Genomic DNA, 24127 nt, shown 5'->3' with positions numbered 1-24127 from the left:
ATCTAGTGTGGAATTATTACAACATGGGAGAGGCCTCTCCAGCTGGGTATCCCATACCAAATTTGTTAGGTTTATGTGAGCCCATCACATCATCTGAATTGATAATTTAAATTGTTTAATAGGTAGGGTTTATTAAATATTTTATTTTTGTAAAAGTTTATGTTAATTAGATATTGATAATTATTTAATTATATTATATTTATATTCTTAAAATTATTTTTACAATTAACACAAATGTTATTTGATGAAATATCGAAATTTGATTAATATATTTTTTTTTTAGATATAAAATAATCAACGAGTTCTATACATTGATCAATTTAAATTATTAATATGAGCTCCATGTTGAGTCCAATATCACCTTCCGATTTGATTTGAACAGGAGAGAAGCTGTGGCCTTACAGGATTCCCCCACCTCTCTCTCTCTCTCTCTCTCATCAAATTTTTAAATCGTGAACCGCTTACTGGGCACACCATTATTATACGAATTTCTTGTCCAGATAAAGAGAAATCATCACTTTCCTTGTATTATCATTATTATTTTCTCTGCAACCAAACACTTCCCCCATCAATGGCATACCACTCCGGATCCTACACCGGCGGGTACGCCCCATCGGCACCGCCAGTGCCCGACTCTCACGGGTCGCCCCAGCAACACCAACCATATCCTCCTCCCAACTACTACTACGGCGCCCAATCCAGTTACGGGTCACACGGCCACTCTGGTTTCCCACCCGGGACTCACCCGGAGGTCATTCGGAGCTTCCAGATGGTCGACAAGGATCGGAGCGGGTTCATAGACGAGTCGGAGCTCCAACAGGCTCTCTCTTCGGGTTACCAGAGGTTCAGCCTTCGGACTATCCGCTTGCTCATGTTCCTCTTCAAGAACCCTAACGACTCTCTCCGAATTGGTCAGTTTTTCGATTCATTCCTTCCTTCCCTGCTTTGTTTTCTCTGATTTTGATTTGTATTTTCTAGACAGCCAAACAGGCCTCAAATTAGTTAATTTTAATTTCTGGAATGGATTCGTTATTTTTGTTATTGAAATTTGAATGTTCACAAACAGACACATGTCTGTAGATTCAGATTTGGTGTTCACAAACATTGTGTTATTTTCTAGCCAACCAAACACCCTTAAATTAATTTTGGTCAAACATATGTGGCGTTCTTTGCAATGATGTAGGCTACTTTTTTGACCTAATTTACAGGGCCTAAAGAGTTTGCTGCATTGTGGAGCTGTCTTGGTCAATGGCGGGTTAGTATTTAATATTTTATTTCTTGTTCTTTGTTGAGTTAAATTGGAAATAGGAAGATTATTCGTAATTTTTAATTCTCATGTCAAAAACCTTTCATGCTGATTTTTGAAATTTTATTTTTTAGTGCTATAACATTGATTTTTGATTATTTTAAATTTACCACTTTTATTAACAATTTAAATGTTAAAAATGGTTCATCACATGTCACAGAAGTGTAAAAATTAAAAGCTGCATTATTGCACTTCACATGGGAGCAAACATGTTTCACTGGAAATTATTCATTATTCAATACTCTTGGGCCATATTTGTTTGGGCGGATATGTGCTTGAGATTGGACTAATAATCTAATAAAATTATTAATCCGATATTTGATTAAAAAATTGAAGTGCAAACTAACAATCCATTTGTATATGGTATCGTACATATGATGGACTATTCAATCCTACATAGGGGGTGTGATATAAATTGGGAGACTAACTCAAAGTCTGTACTAACTTATCAAATGACCATAATAGAGGTATTATGGTCAATATATTGGATGTTCCATGTCTTGTCATGTCCTATCCTTTCTAATCCCCTTAAACAAATATCAGATTGCATAATATTTTGTTAATCTCCCCGTACAATCCTAACTCAATCTAAATATAGGATAGGATATACAATTCAAAAGGATTTGTAGTCCTAGGATTATTAGTCATGGGAATACTGATCTAATCTAATCCAGTCCGCCCAAACAAACATGGCCTTGGAGTAATATTTATTTTATTTCTAAATTCATAACTAGCACTGTCTTTTCAAAATTCTATATAAAACTCGTGAATTTAATGCTTTAGGGTTTGAAATGAACAGAATCATTTGCAAATAAGTTTGAGCTCGGTTTGGCAAGGGCTTGTTTGAACTTGATTCGTTAAATTTTTATTGCATTCAAGTTTGAACTTCAAGCTTGTTAAAATTTTAATAAATAAGTCCAAACATACTAAAATTTGGCTCGTTAGTTGGGCTCGTTTAATATTTATTTAAATAATAGAATAAATATATTTTTTATATCTAACGTAAAAATATAGTTAGAATGTAAAATGAAGGAATTTAAGGTTGAGATTTAAGAGGAAGAAGAAAAAGAAGAAAGAGAAATTTTATATATATTGAATAATCATAGTGACTCAATTTTACATCAGTCAAATATATGTACAAACCCTAACATAGCAATATGACCATTGTACCCTCAACTTAAGTAAATATTAACAAAAGAACAAAAGAACAAAAATAAGTATTCTAACACTCTCCCTCAAGCTGGAGCATAGAGATCGAACATGCCCAGCTTGATGGATAAACGATGAAACGAAGGCCGAGCCAAAGGCTTGGTTAGAATATCATCCAATCGATCGGCAGAATGAACATAAGGAGTCACAAGTTGTTTGCGGAGTAAAAGATTACGAATAAAATGGCAATTAACTTCGATATGTTTGGTGCGTTCATGAAACACAGGATTATTGACAATGAAAATAGCAGCTTGATTGTCACAAGACATGCTCATAGGAGTGCGAACAGAAAAGCTAAAATCTTAGAGAAGAGACTGAACCCAAAGCATCTCAGAAGCAGTATGGGCCATGGCACAATACTCAGTCTCGACACTAGAACGAGCAACAACAGTCTGTTTCTTGCTACGCCAAGTAACAAGATTACTACCAACAAAAGTATAATAGCCCGAGGTGGAACGACAATCAGTCTTATTACCAGCCCAATTAGTATCACTGAAGCCAGTGATAGACAAAGAGGAAGATGGGCGATAGAACAAACCCCGATTCGGAGCACGCTTCAAGTATTGTAAGATACGACACACAGCCACAAAATAGGTTGGCGGGGAGCATGCATAAACTGACTGATCACACCCACGACATAGGCAATATGTGGACGAGTGACAGTAAGATATATTAACTTCCCAACCAACCGACGATGACGACCAATATCGGGAAATAAGTCTCCAGTATCACCATCAAGCTTGACACTAGAATCCATGGGAGTATCATTGGGGCGAGTGCTTAAGAGGCCAGTCTTAGTAAGAAGATCAAGAACATACTTTCGTTGAGAAAGAAACAACTGCTTCAAATCAGCAATACCATTTGTCACAATCCAAAGCCGCCCCTATAGGTTTAATGTCGTAACTGGCCAGTAATTTGTAGATTACCTACGACCACAAAGACAAAATTTCAGAATTATTTAATTTTATCGGGGTCTGAAACGGAAGCAAAACAAAAATGATGATGTCCATCGAGCTGTGCGTACATGATCAACTGTAGTAGTTAAAACATTCTTAACACACTTTCATATATACATGTACGAAGACATTTTGTATCATATCTCACACACTACGTGAAGGACTTCTAACCAAGTACAAAGATTATCCCAAGCTTGACAAAACAAACAGAACAAAGCCTCTACATAGAGGCACTCTTGGGTGGCTTGACAAAGAGGCAGACTCCTGGGCAAACTCTAATGTTGATCCTCCAATTGCTCACCTACACCTACATATATATAAATAAAGAGTGAGCTAACGCCCAGTAAATAATTCCAAAGTAAAGAGGATATATGAACGAGATCTTAATTAAGTAATTCATAATTATGCATAATACATGTAAATCCAAATCAGAATAGCTTCAAGTTCATTCCATCATGTTCAAGGTGTATTAGAGGGGTAAAACAACCTCGGGTCCAAGTTCTCATTCATACAGAACGATCTCAGGTCCAAAATACTTGTCTAATAATATTACAGAACGGCCTCGGGCCCAATCATAATACAGAATGACCTCAGGTTCATCATTTCCATGTTCATATCTATGCGCATATTTATACTGAATGACCTCAGGTCCATCATTTCCATATTCATATCTATGCGCATATGTATACTAGATGACTTTAGCTCCATCATTTTCATATTCATATCTATGCGCATATGTATACTAAACGACCTTAGGTCCATCATTTCCATATTCATATCTATGCGCATATGTATACTAAACGACCTCAGGTCTATTATTTCCATATTCATATCTATGCGCATAATTATACTGAACGACCTAAGGTCCATTATTTCCATATTCATATCTGTGCGCATAATTATACTCGTGATCATGATCGCATTCGTATTAAGATGGCCTTAGGCCCATTTCGTGTCCTTGACGCTCATATTAGACAATCTTGGGCCCATTTCTTATCGAACATGTCCTTTGTCAAGTGTACAGAACAGCCTTTAGGCCCATTTCATATTAACTTAGAACGACCTTTGGTCAATGTAATCAAATGATTTCATACTATTCAAATTCATTACAGGGTCTAGCACAATTAGACGAATAGAATGCTCATTCATAATTTGAATTCACAAATCCAGAAAACTTACACATGAGTAGTATTTAAACATAGCATATATGAATATATCTTTACTAAAGTATTACTCACAGTGTTCAGATGCCTGGTTTGCCCTTGTGGTTGACCCTACATAATTCATAATATACATAGAAATCGGGTCACAATATAATTTATTCTTAACTTGTTTAATTCTCTTTATACCAAATTACATATCAATTTGCAATTTCACAAATTCATCACAAGTCACAAATAACATCATCAACTCAACATACTTCTCAACACATATCTCAACACAATCCATCTTTTGCCGACTTACTACGGCGGGATAGCGGGCACCCAATTCATAACACTTTCCATCTTTCGCTGGCTACTATTCGGCGGAAAGTGAACTCCCAAAAATCATTTTCTCAAAAGCCATTTTTTTCCAAAAGCCATATTTCTCCAAAAATCCATTTTTCAACTTTTTAAAACCATCTCCCACATTTGTTGGCTATTATACGGACGGTCGTGGGCTCTGAAAAATCATTTTTCAACTCTCTGCGCGGGTACCAACACAACACCACCCAACTCAACCCAACCCAAACTCAACACACCCAACACAACTCAACATGATTCAAACACAATTCATCATAGTTCAACACAATTCAATTCAACATTATTCAACACAACTTAATTCAACATAAGTCAACACAACTTAATTCAACAACACTATTTGCAATTCAACATAATTCAAGATAAATTCTTGAATCCCATTTCAACATTCCATAACCAAGTTTATGTTATCCATATCATTAACACATCTTTTCCTCCAACTTCATTTCATGTTGTAGCATGATTTACAATGCCCATAACAAAGGTTCATTCGCTAATTTTTAACATAATTTTCAAATATTTCCAAAATTCAATTAAACTTGTTATATATAATTCAACCTTTCAATTTCATGATTCTACTTTCAATTTAGGCAAAATCATTAATTATCATCATGAATCAACTTAAGGTTTTCAAGAAAAATTAAGATTTCCAAGAAAAATTAAAACTTCTCACACCACCACTTTTTATTCCAAATTTCCCTTTGATCATACACCTAAGGTTCATAATCTACCATCTTAACCCAACAATTGAGCCTCAACACTTTAAACCTTATACCCCCAAATTTCATGATGTAACACTATATGCTTAAAAATGTAGATTTTGTATTTATATAATCAAAATATCACAAATCTATCTATTAATGCAAGTATTGAAGAAGAACTAGGACCCCCACCTCACGAATCAAGCAAAAGAGCAATGCTTTTAGAAAAATCCTTCGCAAATCTGAATTCCAATCAGTAGAAAGGTAAGATCTTCAAGCCTCTTCACTTTTTGGTAAGAGATCTTGGCCAAAACTTTAGGGAATGGGAGGTATTTGGGCCAAAACCTCTAGGGTTTTCGGACTAAGGGTGAGAGGGATGAAGAGAGAAGACGAAGGTGTGAAGAATGGTCTAGAAAAGTGCCTTTAAACTTGCTGAATTCGCGCAGTCCGCTCGAGCGTTGCTTTTCACGCTCAAGCGTACCTGTTTCCAGCACAGATATGAAAACTTCAAACGGGTATAACTCTTTCATCCGGACCCCGTTATAGGTCGTTCTTGTGTCCAAATTGAAGCCCCAGAAACAAGCTTTTCAATGGTTCTAGCCTCACACCCAAATTTAAAGTGTGGAAAAAGAAAAAGGTAAAAGAGTGATGGCTGTGCGTAGAAAAAATTACTCGAATTAAATTCTTGGTTCACTCTTACTTTACCATTATGTTACCACTTCGATCAATGTCCCAAAATAAGACAAGGAGATTCCAAATACACTAAAAAAATAATGTCAAAGGCAATCTCACTTTCCACGCTCGAGCATCGCTTTTCATGCTCGAGCGGCCCACCTATAAACAGGCGAGATACTGGAAGCAACAATTCTACGCTCGAGCGGCCGTCTGGACAGACTGCAAAAGTACTGGGAGTCTCACAAGTCCGCTCGAGCGTCAACTCCCCCGCTCGAGCGGAGGGAAAAGTTCTGGATCGTTACACCATTAGAGTCACTTCCTGAAATGATGATGTCATCCACATAGACAATAAGAACAATCCTCTAGTAGACGAGTGGCGAATAAAAACAGAGTGATCAAAGGTGGAACGGTGAAATCCATAGGCAAGCACAACAGCATTGAAGCGATCAAACCAAGCACGAGGGGACTGCTTAAGACCATACAAGGCCTTTCGCAATCGGCAAACAAGATGCTCTTGGCCGGGAACAATATAGCTAGGGGGCTGATCCATATAGACCTCCTCTTGGAGATCACCATGAAGAAAGGCATTCTTGATATCCAGTTGATATAAAGGCCAAGATTGATTAACTACAACAGAGAGAAGAATCCAAACAGAGTTATGACAAGCCACAGGAGAGAAGGTCTCCAAGTAATCAACACCATAGGTCTGGGCATAGCCTTTAGCTACCAGGTGAGCCTTAAGTCGCTAAATAGTTCCATCAAGAAAATACTTAACAATATAAATCCAACGACAACCCACAATAGATTTGCCAGACGGTAGAGGGGTAAGTTCCCACGTTTGATTCCGATGAAGAGCATGCATTTTCTTATCCATGGCATACTTCCAACCAGAGATAGACATAGCCTGCTGATAGGTGCACGGAATGGAAATACTAGACAAGGTACTAGCAAAAGAGTGAAGACCAGGAGAGGCAATCATAAGAAACGAAATGAGCAATAGGATGTTGAGTGCAAGTTCATTTACCTTTGCGGAGTGCAATAGGAAGGTCATTAGATGGCATATTAGTAGGTGGAACAGGGGCCTCAGACGAAGGAGATGAACTGGTCGGGCCATAAGACACAATGCAACGAGCTTGAGACCTTTGATAAACCTGCAAAGGAGGGGTAGAAGCGAGAGGAGATGGAGAGGATATAGGAGTGGATGTGGAAAGAGCATAAGAGGGAAGAGTAGGAGTGAGAGAGGTTGGCTCCTCCTCATGAGAAGAGAGAAGATCAATAGATAACTGTTGCCCAGAGGAAGAAAAAAACGGAGCAGACTAAAAAAAAGTAACATTAGCACTAACAAAGTAGCGACGTGACTCAAGATGATAACACTGATACCCTTTCTGAGTGTGAGAATAGCCAAAGAACACACACTTGCGTGCTCGAGGAGATAACTTATCCAAACCAGGGTCAAGAACATGGACAAAGGCCACACAACCAAAAATGCGAGGAAGCAAGGGAAAAGAAGATGTGGGATATAACCGAGAATAGGGAGATGTATGTACAACACTAGAGGGCATGTGATTGATAAGCAAACAAGTAGTGAGAACTGCATCGCCCCAATACTATTTAGGGACATGCATATTAAACATCAATGTGCGAGCAACATCTAACAAATGGCTGTGTTTCCGCTCTACAATACCATTTTGAGGGGATGTATGAGAACAACTAGTGTGATGGATAATACCATGAGTATCACAAAAGTAGTTACAATAGATTGCACATATTCTAAGGCATTATCAGACTGAAATATCTTAATACGTTTGCTAAATTGAGGCCTTGTTTGGCAAGTGCTATTTCAGCCTATTTTAGGTTAAAATTCACAAATAGACAAAATAGGCTAAAATAGCTAATAAGACAAAATGTTATATCAAACCCATAATTATTTCACTTTTTTTCTCACAAATATCACATCAAACTAAAAAAAATCCAACAATCTTCCCAAACACAAAAATTTTAGCCTACTAAAATAGCTAAAAACTAACATAGCCTACTAAAATAGCCAACTTCCCAAACAAGGCCGGTGTAAAGATTTCATTGTAAAACTTAGAGATGATGGAAGGCAAATCAGATCTTTGTTTCATTAAAAACAGCCAAGTCATCCAAGAGTAATCATCCACAAAAATAACAAAATAAAAGAACCCATTAACAGTGGTAGTTCTAGAAGGACCCCAAATATCTGTATGGACAAGAGCAAACGACTCAGACACACGACTAACACTACGACGAGGAAAAGAACTACGGTGATGCTTCCCAAATTGACAGGCTTCACACTCAATCTAAGAAACATGACTCAAATCCGGAACAGCCAACTTGCGCTTGGCTAAGGAGGGATGACCCAAACGAAAATGCCACTGAAGAGGAGATACACTAGCACTCAACACAGTAGATGGAGGATGAGGAGAGGTGTCAGTGTCCAAAAAGTATGAGCCATCCTTTTCATGCCCCGAACCAATCATCCTCTTAGTCTGGAGGTCCTGCAAAACACATGAAGTAGGAGAACAATGAGCTTGAGTCAATTGGCTAACAGAAAGCAAACTAAATGAAAATTTAGGAACATAAAGACCTGAAGGTAAGGAAAGGGATGGAGTGGGATGAAGAGGACCTTGACCACAGACAAGTCGAGAAGATCCATCAGCAAGTATAATGGTATGATTAATAGGTCTAAGAGTATCAAAAAGAGAGGAATTACATGAGACATGGAACTAGCACCCAGAGTCTAGGAGCCAAGGCTGAGGGGACTTAGCCACACATGCAATATTACCTGAACTAGCCATGGTAGCAATAGAGGATGAAGGTAGACTAGGCCGGAGAGATTGGACAAGAGCAGTAAGCTCACTAATTTGAGTAGTGAGTGTCTCATGAGAATTAACTAGAGAAGCGTCCGAGCCAGTGGACAATAAGGAAGACTTCGAGGATGGGACATCCATAACCTAATGGACATGATCAGGTTTGTCATACTTTTGCCAACACCAAGGTTCAGTATGACCTTGGGAACCACAATGAGTACACTTGCGATCACCACGTGTACGAGAACTAGGTCCACTACTACCTCCACCACGGAAACCACCACGTGAGCCACTACTACAAGAACAACCTTCACGAGAGCCCCATGAACCAGAATAAGAGCCTTGGGAACCAGATGAACCATGAAAACCCCCGCGAGTAGACCCATGATCACCAATAATAGAAACCAATACAGAAGATGATGAAGTAGAGGACCTAGAAGTGAATTGTGCTTGTCCTAGTGAAGAGCGTAGTAGCCTAGAATAGGCATTGGTAGCAGAAGGTAGAGTCTCACTGGCAAGAATCTGATCCTTGAACCCTTGCAACTCAGGATCTAAGTCAGAAAGTAAAGAAGCCATCATAAACTTCTCCCAATGTTGCCTCTGCTTGTTCACATCAGTAGTGAAAGGTCAATGCTGAAGTAATTGATCCCACAAAATCTTGAGACTTATATAATAATCAGGGAGAGACCGGCCAAATTGACGCATAGCAAAAATCTGTTCATATAACTCATAGACCCGAGAGACATTACTTTGATATGAAAAAGACTCAGCAAAGGAGCCCCAAATGTCCTTAGAGGTATCACAAAATTTCACGGTAATAGCTACATGTGGTTCCAGACTATGCCAAATCCAATCCATAACATAGGAATCCTCACTACACCAATCATCATAAGCTATATCATCAGTAGGAGGAGGGAGTTCGCTAATGAAGTGGGACTTCTTCTTACCATGTAAGAAAATTTTGATAGCGTGGGCCCAAGCCAAATAATTGACACCATTCAATTTCTTGGTAGTGATAGATTTAGGCATGTCATCGTCCTTATCTATAGTTATAGCCTTAGCCTCAATCTTAACCATAATGATCAATCACACAAAATTCTCAACACGAGTATGAAAGGGGAAAAATACTTGCAAATAACCAATACCCACAACAACTAGCACCAACAATCACCAATATAGACACAACACTAGCTCAAAAAACAAAAATCCACAGCAAAAATAGGCAAGAGTGAGGAGAACACAGGTCTGCCAACCAAATTTGGACCCAAATTAGACCAACACACCAACTCAACAGCAGAAATCAATAAATAGAGAACAAATATCCCTTGCTAGAAGGATTTCAGCCCTTACATAGGAACTTTCAATAGGTAGAAATGAAGAAAACAGTGCTGCTGGACCAGAAATAGGCAATAATCGTACAAAACATCAACCCAACAGTAACAAAACTACAAATTAAGATCAATGACCCCTAGGGTTAGTATTTTCGGCTCCTAGGGTAGAGAAAAAAAAGCAAAAAGCAGTCCCAAGAGCAGATTTGAAAAACAGTCCCTAAAAACATGAAATAATTTCAAAAATCGAAAACTCACATCAAGGATGATGAAAAAATTTCACAAAAATCACCATAAATCTCAAGAGCCAATTTCGAGTCTAGGGGTGAAGGGCCCGTCCGTATAGTGCTTACGTCATCGTACGGTTGATGACATCAGCATGTCTCGGTCACCTCAGATTGATCTCCGGAGTCTATAGAAACCTTTCTGATGAAGAATAGATTGCTTTGATACCAAGTTACAATGTAAATTGAAGGAATTAAGGGTTGGGATTTAGGAGGAAGAAGAAGAAGAAAGAGAAATTATATATATATTGAATAATCATAGTGCCTCAACTTTACATCATAGCAATATGACCATCGTACCCTCAAGTAAATATTAACAAGAGAACAAAAGAACAAAAATAAATATTCTAACAAATATGTATAAAACATAGAATAAATATGTTATTTACATATTTAAAAAATATAAATGTAAATAATAGTTGAATTTATTTATATGTAAAGAATAACTAACTATAGACAATACTTGTGGTGGTAGATATTATTATTTTGGTAAAATATTGATTTTTCCTTTAATATGTTTATAAAAATTGTATAATCAAAATTTCAATTATAACTTTAGTCTCATACTCAAGTATATATTCACAATTTCTTCGGTTCGTTAAGGCTCGTGAACAGGTTCTACCTCAGGTTAAGCCTAAGCCAATTCGGTTCGAGCTTAGTTCATTAAATTTTTATTGAACTCGAACTCGAACTCAAACTCAAACTTGTTAAAATCTTAATAAACAAACTCAGATATACTAAAACTTGGCTCGACTCGTTTGTAGTCGTATGTACGTATGAGGTTGGTCATCTCGCGCTTAGTCCTAATAAAAATTCAATTCTTAGGTCCCCTACCTAGTCCATATATATATATTTTAACCTAAAAAAGTAAACATGAATTTTTTTTAAAAATAAAAAAAAAGGGATTAAAAAACATCCAACCACGTTTGGTCACTTTATAAATTTTTTTTTTGGTAAATTACACTTTGCCCCCTTTATGTGTCAATTTTTTTTCAGTTTACTCTTAAAGCTAACTTATGTTAAAAATTAGACAGAAAATGACACATTGACAGTCACGTGACATAAAAATATTTTATTATGTATAATTCATACTGCTTACACAAACTCAAATCTCAATATAATAATATATATATTTTTTGTTTTGTGACAATTGTCGTGGTATTTTCTGTCTAATTTTTACTAGGAGTTACCTTTTAGAGTAAACTGAGAAAAACTTGAAACATTAAGGGCCAAAGTGGAAAAGTGGCTAAACATAAAATGGGTAAAATGTAATTTACCCTATTTTGCCTTTTTGGACATCAAATCAACTGAAAAAAAACTTACTTTTGGACTATGAGTGAAGATGAAATTGACAAAAAATATGAAAGATCAAAATGATAGAGAACGCATACTTTAGAGACCATAGGTGTAGTCGGGGTTATTAGAATCCCGATCCGGATTGTAGGATCTTACAATTCTACGACTTTAGTTAGGCCAAACGATTTAAATCACACTTGGATCTTAAATTTAGTAGAATCTTAAAGTGACTATGATCTTCTTCATAAAATTGTGTAGAATCGCATACAATCCCGATTCCATTACGATCCCAATCTATGAAGCACGGGTTCGGGCACGAGTACTACTGGTATTGGTACGATACGAATACGTTGATACGGTAAAATTAAAAAAAAAAAAAGATACGGATACAGCTTGGTACGCTTGTAAAAAAATATTTATTTTTAATTTAAAGTAATATAAAAATTAATTAAATGGTTTAATTTATTAAGGTTCAACCTACAATTAACATTTAATGTCAAAAGTAAAGGTATAAATCAAAATTAAATGTAAATATATTAAATAACTTATAAACCATAGTTTAATTTAAAAATCATGCTAAGTATAAAACAAAAAATAAAAAAGAATTCTAGTGGAAAGATTTTTATCTCTGTAGTAGAAGAAAATATTATTTCAACTGAGGTACGGTACGGCTTGGGTATATACTAGGTATGTCTTGGTATGCCAAAAAATTAAGAAGAAAAAACTTGGGTATGTGTTTTGTGTACCTGGTATGTATGCAAAAGTATCATACGAGGTACTATGCGCCGGTAAGTATCCAGTACGGGTACGGTATGTTTTTCGAAGTACCCATGCTTCATAGATCCCAATCTTATACATTTTTTTTGTTATTATTTATTTCTTATATATGTATATATATGTGTGTGTATATATATAAAAAAAAAAAAGAAGAAAAAATTGGCTATAAACTCTTTTTTCAAACGTCTTTTCTAATTTATTTTAACTTAAAAAATGCATTATATCGAAATTTATCATTTTTTTCTTTAATCTTTTTAATATTGCGTAACATATATTATCATTATCGATAAATTCTTATTTTATTTTACATTGAAAGGAGAATCTTACGATCTGATTCTACGATTCGATCCACAAGCTCCTTCCAACGATCTCACGTAGGATCCGGATTTTAACAACCTTGGGTGTAGTTTATCCATTTTGTAATTTGTGTTTAATTGGTTCTATTGAAAATGATTGTGAAAACTTTTGATAAAAATTTTGCACATGCATCATGGGTAGAGAAATCAATACATTTCTCATCCACGATGACTAACCTCTTTCTTTTACTCCAAGTGATTACCATACCACAACCACCTCTCTTTCTCTCATTTCTTCCTCTCCTTTTCCTAGCATTTCTTCTTACTCCCACCCATTTGCCTTTTCTTTCTTGCTTTACAATGACAATACCCACACAATTATGCTCCCATCTCTCTCTCTCTCTCTCTCTCTCTCTCTCTCTCTCTCTCTCTCTCTCAATATCTTTCTTTAAAGTTGTGTTTGGATCTATGTTACCAAGAACGTAAATCGTTCTGGTACATGGAACGGGAATGTGGTATGCCGCATGTTCTAAAATATGGTATGATAGGGGTAGACTTGTATATATTTTACTTAAGAATTTTAGGTACTTCTAGAGTAATTTTCTTTTAATTATTAGGCATTCAATAAAATGTAAGGTCTTTATTTTTTATTTTATATATATATTAAAACATTTCTACAAGTATTATGACCAATTTTTTATATTTTGTTTTGCTAAAACTTAACTCACGTTAGATTTTAGTTCATTATATTTGTTTTTTCCTACGAAGGAAATATATTGGAAAAAACTTTTGGGATCGCTTCAGATCACTAAATTTACCGTTTTGGAATAGAAATGTGCCATGTTTCGGAACATGCATACTGACATGTAATTTGTTAGGGTGTTAGTGTTTTTTGGTAACACAAGTTTGGATCATATATATTTCTGAAGGGATTTATGGAGAAAGAAAAATGTAAAGAAAAAGATAAGAAGATAATGAAGTGGAGAAGCTTAATTTATTGCCTAGTTTCCATAATCATTTTCCTTGTCCTTCATAAATCCCTTCATAAATTCTTGATCCAAACACAACCTAAATTTCATGGGTGTTCTCACTATCTCTGTTATACCTCTCTAGAGTGCCATGGGGTTGCATGTGCTAATATTATGTCAAAAATTCTCAGTCATTTTTTAATATGGACTAATTAAACACAAATAGCAAAATTAAAGGATAAATTTGTTACAAAATGAAAATATTGAGACTAAATTGACAGAAACTGCAAACTATGTAATTAATTTGGTTCATTTTTTCATTTTGTCCATGCAAAATGGGCACGTGACCATTTTCTGTCAAAAATCCTAACAGGCATAATCACTTGAACCAATTAGACGCAAAATGCAAACTTAAAGGGTAAAATGGGCACGTGACCATTTTCTGTCAAAAATCCTAAAGGGCATAATTTCTTGAACCAATTAGACACAAAATGCGAACTTAAAGGATAAAATTGTTACAATTAGAACTATAGAGACCAAATTGACCCGAGGTAAACTACATGGTCTGTATAATATTGTAATTCGCCTAATATTTTATTAGCAGGTCGGGTTGGGCTAGAAACTCCAATTGCAAGCCAAACCTGAAAATAAACAGGCTTAAAAAACTAGCCCAACTCAGCCTTGAAAGCCAAAATACCAATTTAAAGCTCGGAAAAAAATAAGGCTAGACTTGGTGGGTGGATGGGCTGATGTCCACCCCTAAACTGATACGTATTAACTGTTCTATGCTTTGTACCAAGAAAAATTAACAGTTCGATTCTGGAATCTTTGAGTATGTGTCTCAAAATTGGTTGGCCAATCACTGGAATGGTGAAGGGTTTCTTTTGGTGTTCTTGTTCGCCTCAATGGAGGACTTAGGTGGAGTTTGGCATTGACTTTTTTAGTGTTTTTTTCATTCTTTTAGCATCTAAAAAACCGATGGGAATTGCTAAAAATTAGTTTTTTTATTTTTTATTTTTGTTGGTGTAAAAGTTGACTTTTTGGCTTCTGACTCAAGCATGCTTTTGTTTTTGGTTTATTTAATCAAAAAGCATCTTTTTTTAGCTGATCCCAAGTAGGGTTTTAAGCTATTTACCACCGAGAAAGTGTAAGATTTAAGAAACAATGAGAGAAAGGATTCAAAGTAGAGAATATGATCAAACAGTGAACATGGACCTAAACAATGAAGATCTCCATTCATGCCTCCTTTGAAGATGCTTACAAGAATCTAATTACAGTTCCCTGAGTAATATTCAAATGAATGGTAGCAATATGAATGTCAACAAGAACTAGGACATTGACTGGAAACAAAGTCAATAGGATTATAGTACTCATAATGCAAGAATATGAAAGAAGACGATGACCAGGTGTCTGGTGCATCCTTTGGAGATCAGTCATATTTTTTAGAGATTGGTGACAATATAGCCTCTACATCCTTCGCATTCTGCACACCGACTGCCTACTTTCAGCCCCCGAATCCTCCATGCCAACTTTGCTCTTCTGAAATGACGTGACTATTTAACATCAGCCACCAAATGCCCCACAAACTAGGTTTTTTTTTGAATTTATTTATTTATTTATTGTGATTCTCTATTCTTTTTTTTTTTTTTTAATAATATTTATTCTGATTCTCCCAAGAAGTTCCATTTCCTAGCTTGCTTACACGATCCCTCCAAGAAAACAGCCTATGCCTTGGCCAATGTTCAGCGTCATCCAAGTTCTAAGTTTTTCCCAGTATTCCTTACTATCCAACCTCTGGCAGCCTTGTCCATAGTAATGATAATTCTGAAACTCGTTATCAACACTTCATGGACATGCCTAAAACTGTAAAAGATAAGTGGAAGCTGGAAGCAATAAGGGAAACAGAAGTGGGGAATGTACCCAAAAAATACAGAGGAAACGGGAAGCGGTGAAATGATCAAAAATTGAATGGTAAACCCAATAGGAATCTTAGTAGAAGCTTTTGTAAAACAAGAATGAAATCTTAAAAATACTTATTGGAAACTGAAATGAATACTTCATGGCTTCTAAATTTTGAGTTTTATAGTTTATTAAAAATTTTAAGGGTGAAGCATCAATAAATCCTAAATAGTAATCTTATGAATTATTTGGTTCTCCCTTTTTTCTTATAGACCCAAAGGTCATTTTCTAGTGTGAATTACATAAAGAGCTAAGCATAAACGTGCGTGCGTTATGTGTTGAGGGAGAAATATGGATTTTTTCATAATGTTGAAATTACCAAAACTCTTTACAAAAACTCTTTAGTGTATTTTTTCGAAATGTAACACTTTAATGCAACACTCCAAGAACATAACACTCCAATGTAACATATTGAACTTTTTTCAAACATAACAACGTAACATTCCAAAAAATTCCTTAGTGTGTTTTTCCCAAACATCACACTTCAATCAATGTAACACACAAAAACTCCTTAGTGTGTTTTTCCCAAATCTAACACTCTAATGTAATACACTAAAAAACTCTTTAGTGTACTTTTATCAAACGTAATAACGTAACATTCCAAAAAATACTTGAATGTAACACACTAAAAAACTCCTTTTATCAAATGTAACAACGTAACATTCCAAAAAAACTTCTCAGTGTATTTTTCCCAAACGTAACACTTCAATCAATGTAATACACAAACTCTTTCGTGTACTTTTTTTAGACGTAGCACTCTATAACACTCCAATGTAACACCAGAAAATCACATTAATAGAAATATAGGCCTTGTTTGGTTTGGCTTTGGGAAAAAGATTTTGGAGAAAATTTTTGAAAATTTTGTTTGGTTTGTGATTTTTCTCAAAATTTTTCCAAATTCAGTTTCTCTCTCCTACACATTAATCAATTACTTTTTCTCTTTCCTTTCTCCTTTTCAATCACTTTTTCTCTCACATATATCTACTCAATTATAACAAAATATCAAATCATCCCAAATTCCCAAACTCCACACTCAACAACTAACACTTCAGCCACCAATCTTTCTAAAAAGAATCTTTCACACCTCATCTTTCCATTTCCATCCCGAAAACAAATAAAAAAATTGAAAAAAACGAATCACAAAAGGACATTCACTTAAACTCAAATGACATCAAATCAAATAAATTCAACTTTCCAAAACAAAAAGGACTAATTAGTTCATAATAAAACTCTTAGGATTAAATGGATCAATATTCTCCCATATAAGATTTGTAGGTAAATTTTCCAAATTCTAACTCATTTCAATTCTATACATATAAAACAGATTATTTGCTGCTGTGTGTTTGCTGAATCCGTGTTCCCTTTCTCTGGCTCTTCTACTTTGTTGGCATAAAGTACATGATGCATCTTTGATGAGCACCTCATTTGGCAAACATGGTAGCTCTCTAATAAATTACACCAAGAGAGTAAGCAAATTATGTGTAGCATACTTGTCAAATTTTACAAAACATCTTGCAATAAATAAGAATATGTTGAGCTACTAAAGTATTTCTGTTGGGTAAATAAAAAAATGACGCTGATGTATTTATCTAAGAAAAATGATGTCCCACAATATACATGGTAAGCTCTCGGTTCAGGTTATGTCCAAAGAGTTGCCTTTCACCAATTGGTTACTGTTTTGAGGATCATACTTTGTGAGAATATATGATTCAAATAAGAATTTTATTAGTGCACGTGAAGTTGAATTTGTGTTCCTGTTACTGTAGGCTATTTTTGAAAGATTTGATAGAGATCGAAGTGGGAAAATTGATGCAACGGAACTAAGGGATGCTCTATACAGTCTTGGATATGCAATTCCACCTTCTGTTCTTCAAGTCCTGATTTCAAGATACGATGGTGGAAGTGGCCGGAAGGTCGAGCTGAATTTTGACAGTTTTGTCGAGTAAGGCTTCTTTCCTGAAATACATCACTTACCATTATGTTAGGACTTTTAACGCCCCCATATACTTAATAATGTGTTTTGTTGGATATACAGGTGTGGAATGATTGTGAAGGTGAGCAACAAATTCCTATCAATCTTGAATTCTTCCATTTACCTCTATAGAAGTCCGTGTCCTTTTGTTACTTGTTTGAAAGGACAGTGAAATTTGATGGGCCTGTTTGGTACAGCTTCTTGCAAATGAAAAGTTGATAATTAGTAAGCAAAAGCAAAAGTTAAAAGCACTGATTTCACTTCTTTCCATTTTCTTCTAGCTTATATATACTATTTCTATTTCATAAGGTGCAAGTAGAAATTGCACCAGGCACCCTAGCACATATTTTTAAAATAAAAAGAAGCTATAAACAACTCCATAAACTGCACCAAACAGGGTGATTTGCAAGCAAATTACAAAGATATGTTCCCATGGCAAAGATGCATTCATTTTTGAAATGTATTTTACTGGTTGATACTTATGTTTTTCGTAAGATTATAGTACATTAGAAATTTTTTTTCCCACGAAAAAATGAATCTGTATCTGATCTATCTGCAAATGTTGATGCACTTTCAGGGTTTGACTGAAAAGTTCAAGGAGAAGGATCCGCGTTATACTGGTTCAGCAATGCTAACGTATGACACGTTTATGTCTATGATCATCCCATTCCTCGTGTCTTAAAACTTTGTGAAATATCAGTAAAATTCATAGTGTAGTAATGGTTTGGTTTGTACTTGGCATTTGTGTGATTCAAGCAAGAATTTGTATATAGGACATGAACTTTTGTTGTTTTTTGACCATTTATGATATTTACTCCTTTGTGTGCATTTATTTTTAGGTCCTGTTTGTTTCACTGGATATACAATAGAAGATATAATATGATATGAGATTTAATAAGAATATATAATGAATATGATATATGTATTGGATGATATATTTGTCAAAATCACGTTTGTTGACTTGATATATAAGATTGGATATATATTATCCATGTTTGTTTTACAAAATATATTGTGAGATATAAACAAGTAATTTTCAAGATTGCCCTCATAATATATTTTAAATATCCATATTGCCCTTATGTTCATCAAAACCAGATTATTCAGTTTATTATTTGAACAAATTAAAGATTCATATTAAATTCAATAATTTTTCTAAAAAAAATAAATATATTATATTAATGTCCACTTGATAATGATAAAAAAAAAAAAAATTAAATTCAATAATTTTACCAAAAAAAAAAAAAAAAAAAACTAATAGTCATTCTAAAAAATTCTATCTTACGAAAATAATCATCATTGAATCAGAAAAATAACATCTTCATTCACTCATTTATCGCGCATCATCATTCTTATAAAATAATCCAAGTCATTATAATTAAAAATAACTATCATTCATTTTAAGCAAATGATAAATTTCTTTTACAATAGACAACTTAATATATTAAGCATCATGCTTGTCACCATACATCATATTTTATATATATTACTTATAACCCCAACAATTACAACAAAATTAAGCACAAAAGTCATTTGTGGGGGATGTATACCAGTTAGCTTGTCAAAATATGTCTAAATCTCCTAATTACTAAGCAAAATAGGCACTACACATGTGCCTCAAGAGGAATAGCTAAATTAAATATTATAATATATAGATAGATATCTTTCACTAGCCTACAACAAACACACCCTTCTAAACATACCTAGCCAACAACAAACATACCCATTCCATTTTGTCTTCTCCAGTCAAGTTAAAGAACAAATTAACCCTTTCAGCATCCTTCACAATAAGGGTAGCTGCTCTCAACTGTTAGAACAATTTTCTATGTAAAATAAATAACTTGAAACAAATCAAACAAATAAAAATAAATTACTTCTAGAATTTATTTTACCGAAATGAATAAGTAATAAAAACGACCAAGTCGAGTGTGTGACACTCTGTCCTTAAGACAGATTTGCCCCGCTTCGGTACTTACAGATAAATGGCGTCTATCTCCCAAGATACAATGATCTTCACAAATTGTAGTAGCACTCTAAACAACTTGTACGGCGAACAAAACCTGTGTTCTATACTCTTTGAATTTTTCCCTAAAAAAACTAGTATGAAGAACAATGCAAAAGAGAGCAAAAACGGGAAGAGCAAATGAATTTTTCTGGATTTCAGGATGTCCAAAACTGCTAAAATTGGGTCTCTATTTATAGGCAACTTGACAAACCCGAACAGATAGATTATTTGAATTGAACAGGTGCAAATTCAAATTGGACAGATACAACTTCAAATTGAACAGATCTGTTACAAACCAATTTGAATCGGTTAAAAAATTGGCAGTTTCATATCTGTTAAAGCAGTTTGAACCTGTCCGGTGCAGTTCAGTTGAAACAGTTTGGAAAAACTGTTTTGAATCTGCTGAAAAAGACACACTGTTAGGGAGCAAAAATTTGAATTCAAATTGGTGCAAAATTTATAAATTTTTCCCGCAAGAATTTTGGAAAAATTCAAATAAATTTTTTCCAAAAAATTAAAGTTAGAACCGATCCGACCCACACTTGCGCCTAGCTCGGTCGGTCGGCGATGACGGGGGCGCGTGTGTGTGGTGGTTTGGGCTAAGGTTCACATTGTCCATAACTCATCCCTTCTACAAACTTGGGGTGTCCCTTGGGGCCCAACCCAAGTGTTGCCACCTAGAACTTATATATACACATAAATTCTCTTAAGTTTCCAATGTGGGATAACCATTTCAAGGAAACCCAAATTTTACTTCTTGAACTGTCCATTCCACTAACCCGAAAATGATGTCAACTTTTCATTTACTCATAAATGGTTTTGACACACCGTCTTCACTGTGTGACTCGCCACGCGGCAAGGAACACATTGTCTCTTGGACCCACCTCAAAAGATGTGTGGATTGTGCTCAAATTTGGCCCAAAATAAGCCTATAAAAACCATAAATTCCAATAATCCCCTATATGAATGGAATTTGACGGAGAGAAAATGCAACAACATGATCTAATTACAGAGAGTACAAAAATTGAAAATATTCTGCAAAGGATAGGTAGTTCTTGGCTTTGAACCTTCCCTTGTGAGACACTATTGGATTTACTAGATAACCAGTGAATATAATATCTTGAATTGTTCAGCCATTTGTATAAACTAAGACAATAGAACTCACACAGTATATTACCAGACACAATTTAGTTCTCACTATTGTGTTCATTTTAGCCCTAAACAACCTGGTCTTTCATGAGTGCTCTTAGAGAATTATAGTCCTTCACAAATCTCATAGAACCGGCTCAGTTCACACTCATATAGGTGATTCTTATGAAGAGTATCCTGCCATACTCCACTAGGTATTCCTAGATATAAGAATCATTAAAAGTATTTATCTAACCTAAAACGCTGCAGACATCACTATTTCATCATAGAAATGGGTAAGAGTTTGACTCCCCAGTGATCATTATAAGTCATACACAATTCAATTGTCCATTTGAACCTAGATCTTGGGATCTCCAGTCAACTAGGTTGGGTTGCCATTGTGGTAACTCTTTATTTAATAGGCTTAAGTCCCATTCCCCTCGATGAATTCTCAATTAACTCTCTTGCTAACCCTTTGGTTTGTGGATCCGTTATATTGTCTTTAGACTTCACATATACAATGGAAATAATTCTATTAGAGAGTAGTTGTCTCACAGTGTTACGTCGACAACGAATGTGTTGTGACTTACTGTTATACATATGACTCTATGCTCTACTTATTGCTGATTGACTATCACAATGTATGCATATAGCAGGCACTGGTTTTGGCCACATTAGAATATCTTCAAGGAAGTGGCAAAGCCATTCTGCTTCTTCCCCATCTTTATCTAAAGCTATGAATTTTGATTTCATAGTAGACCTAGCAATGCAAGTCTGTTTGGAAGATTTTCAAAATACAGCCGCACCACTAAGAGTAAAGACATACCTACTGGTGGATTTTGAGTCTCTAGTATCCGATATCTAGTTTGCATCACAATATCTTTCAAGTACTGCTGGATATCTAGTATAATTCAGCCCAATATTACGAGTAAATCGGAGATATCTAAGAACCCTTATAATTGCTTTCCAGTGTTCTACTCCTGGAATACTCGTATATCTACTTAATTTACTTACTGCATAAGTTATATCTGAGCGAGTGCAGTTCATCAAGTACATTAAGCTTCCAATAATTTGGGCATACTTTAATTGAGAAATACTTTCCTGCTCTTTCTTAGAAAGAAACAAATTAACATCCATAGGTGTTCTAGCAAGATGATCATTATCTTTGCTAAATTTGTCAAGTATTTTCTCAATGTAATGTGATTGTGACAAAGCATAACCTTATGAAGTTTTGGTAATTTTCATACCAAGTATTACATCAGCAATCCACATGTCTTTCATGTCAAAATGTTTATTCAACATTTTCTTGGTATTTTTAATCATGTCATTATTACTACCTATGATGAGCATATCATCCACATAAATACATACTATAACATAACTGTTGTTTGTGTTTAATATAAACACATTTGTCACATTCATTAATTTTGAATCCATTTGATGTCATTGCCTTGTCAAATTTCTCATACCATTACTTTGACGCTTGTTTTAAACCATATAATGATTTAACCAATTTACACACTTTCTTTTCTTTTCTTGGAACATAAAATCCTTCTGGTTGTTCTATGTAAATTTCTTCATCTAACTCACCATTTAAGAAAGCGATTTTCACATCCATTTGATGAATTTTTAGATTGTACAAAGATGCAATGGCAATTAGCATTTTAATGGATGTTATTTTAGTAACCGGTGAGTATGTGTCAAAGTAATCAGGACCTTCTTTTTGTCTAAACCTTTGATCACAAGTCTTGCCTTGTATTTGTCAATTGATCCATCCGCTTTCATTTTTCTTTTGAAAATCCACTTATATCCAAGAGATTTACACCCCGCTGGTAAATCCACCAATTCCTAAGTGTGATTTTGCAAGATGGATTTAACTTCGCTGTTTACAGCCTCTTTCCATAAAGGAGCTTCAGGATTGGACATAGCCTCTTTAAAAGTTAAAGACTCATATTTTAACAAAAATGTTAGAAAATCTGAACCAAAAGATTTTGAGGTTCTAGCACGTTTACTACGCCTAGGTTCCTCTTCCTCATTTTGATCTATTTCTTGCTCATGTTCTTGATCTTGTTCTTGATCATGACTAGCAATAGCATCATAAGATCTTTTATTGGTATTAGTCTCTTGTCCAGCTTTATTCGAAAATAAATGTTCAAAGAAAGATGCATTTCGAGATTCAATAATAGTATTTACATGCATTTTGGAATGTTTTGACTTATGAATCAAAAACCGATATGTATTACTATTCTTAGCATAACCAATGAAAATGCAATCAATGGTTTTAAGACTTATCTTAGTCTTTTTAGTGCTAGGAATAGCCACTTTAGCCAAACACTCCTACACTTTTAAGTATTTGTAAGATGGTACTCTCCCATGCCACATTTCATAAGGTGTTTGATTCACTTTTTTTCGGGGTACTTTATTAAGTATATAATTAGCAGAAAGTATTGCTTCCCCCCACAAGTTCTGAGATAATCTTGAACTTATTAACATGGCATTCATCATTTATTTTAAAGTCCTATTTTTCCTTTTAGCAATTCCATTTTGCTAAGGTGAGTAAGGAGCGGTGGTTTGATGAATTATTCCATGTTCTTTACAAAACTCACCAAAAGGTGATTCATATTCACCACCTCTATCACTTCTAAGTTTTTTAATTTTCTTACCAAATTGATTTTCAACTTTATTCTTGTATTGAATGAAAGTTTCCAAAGTTTCATCCTTGGTTTGAATTAAATAAACATAACTATATCTTGTATAGTCATCTATGAAAGTGTTAAAATATTTTTTCTTACCTCTAGTTTAATTGATTTAAAATCACAAATGTCACTATGAATTAATTCAAGTGGTTGAAAAAGAGTTTTAGATAATTTTGTCTTAATACAAATTTCACATTTATGATTTAAATCAACGTCAAAT

The 24127-nt window shown here is 34.8% G+C and overlaps 1 protein-coding gene across 2 annotated transcripts; it reads left to right on the top strand.

Moving 5' to 3' along the window:
* Positions 1–18906, top strand: LOC114261217 (Calcium-binding EF-hand family protein). 2 transcript variants are annotated; one of them, XM_028201452.2, is made up of 5 exons: positions 1–911; positions 1209–1255; positions 17873–18048; positions 18142–18160; positions 18656–18906. In XM_028201452.2, exons 1-5 carry the CDS (start codon positions 572–574, stop codon positions 18758–18760), a joined length of 687 nt encoding a protein of 228 aa, XP_028057253.1. In that variant the 5' UTR covers positions 1–571; the 3' UTR covers positions 18761–18906. The 2 variants fall into 2 exon arrangements, 1 of the variants encoding a protein (XP_028057253.1); XR_014350948.1 differs by having other exon boundaries at positions 27–911; positions 18142–18303.
* Positions 18907–24127: the final 5221 nt, after the last annotated feature.

This window comes from Camellia sinensis, chromosome 14, assembly GCF_055761805.1.
Source record: "Camellia sinensis isolate YWXY chromosome 14, ASM5576180v1, whole genome shotgun sequence".
NCBI lineage: Eukaryota > Viridiplantae > Streptophyta > Magnoliopsida > Ericales > Theaceae > Camellia > Camellia sinensis.
The sequence above is the reverse complement of the archived record's forward strand: the minus strand, read 5'-3'. Positions and strand labels throughout refer to the sequence as shown.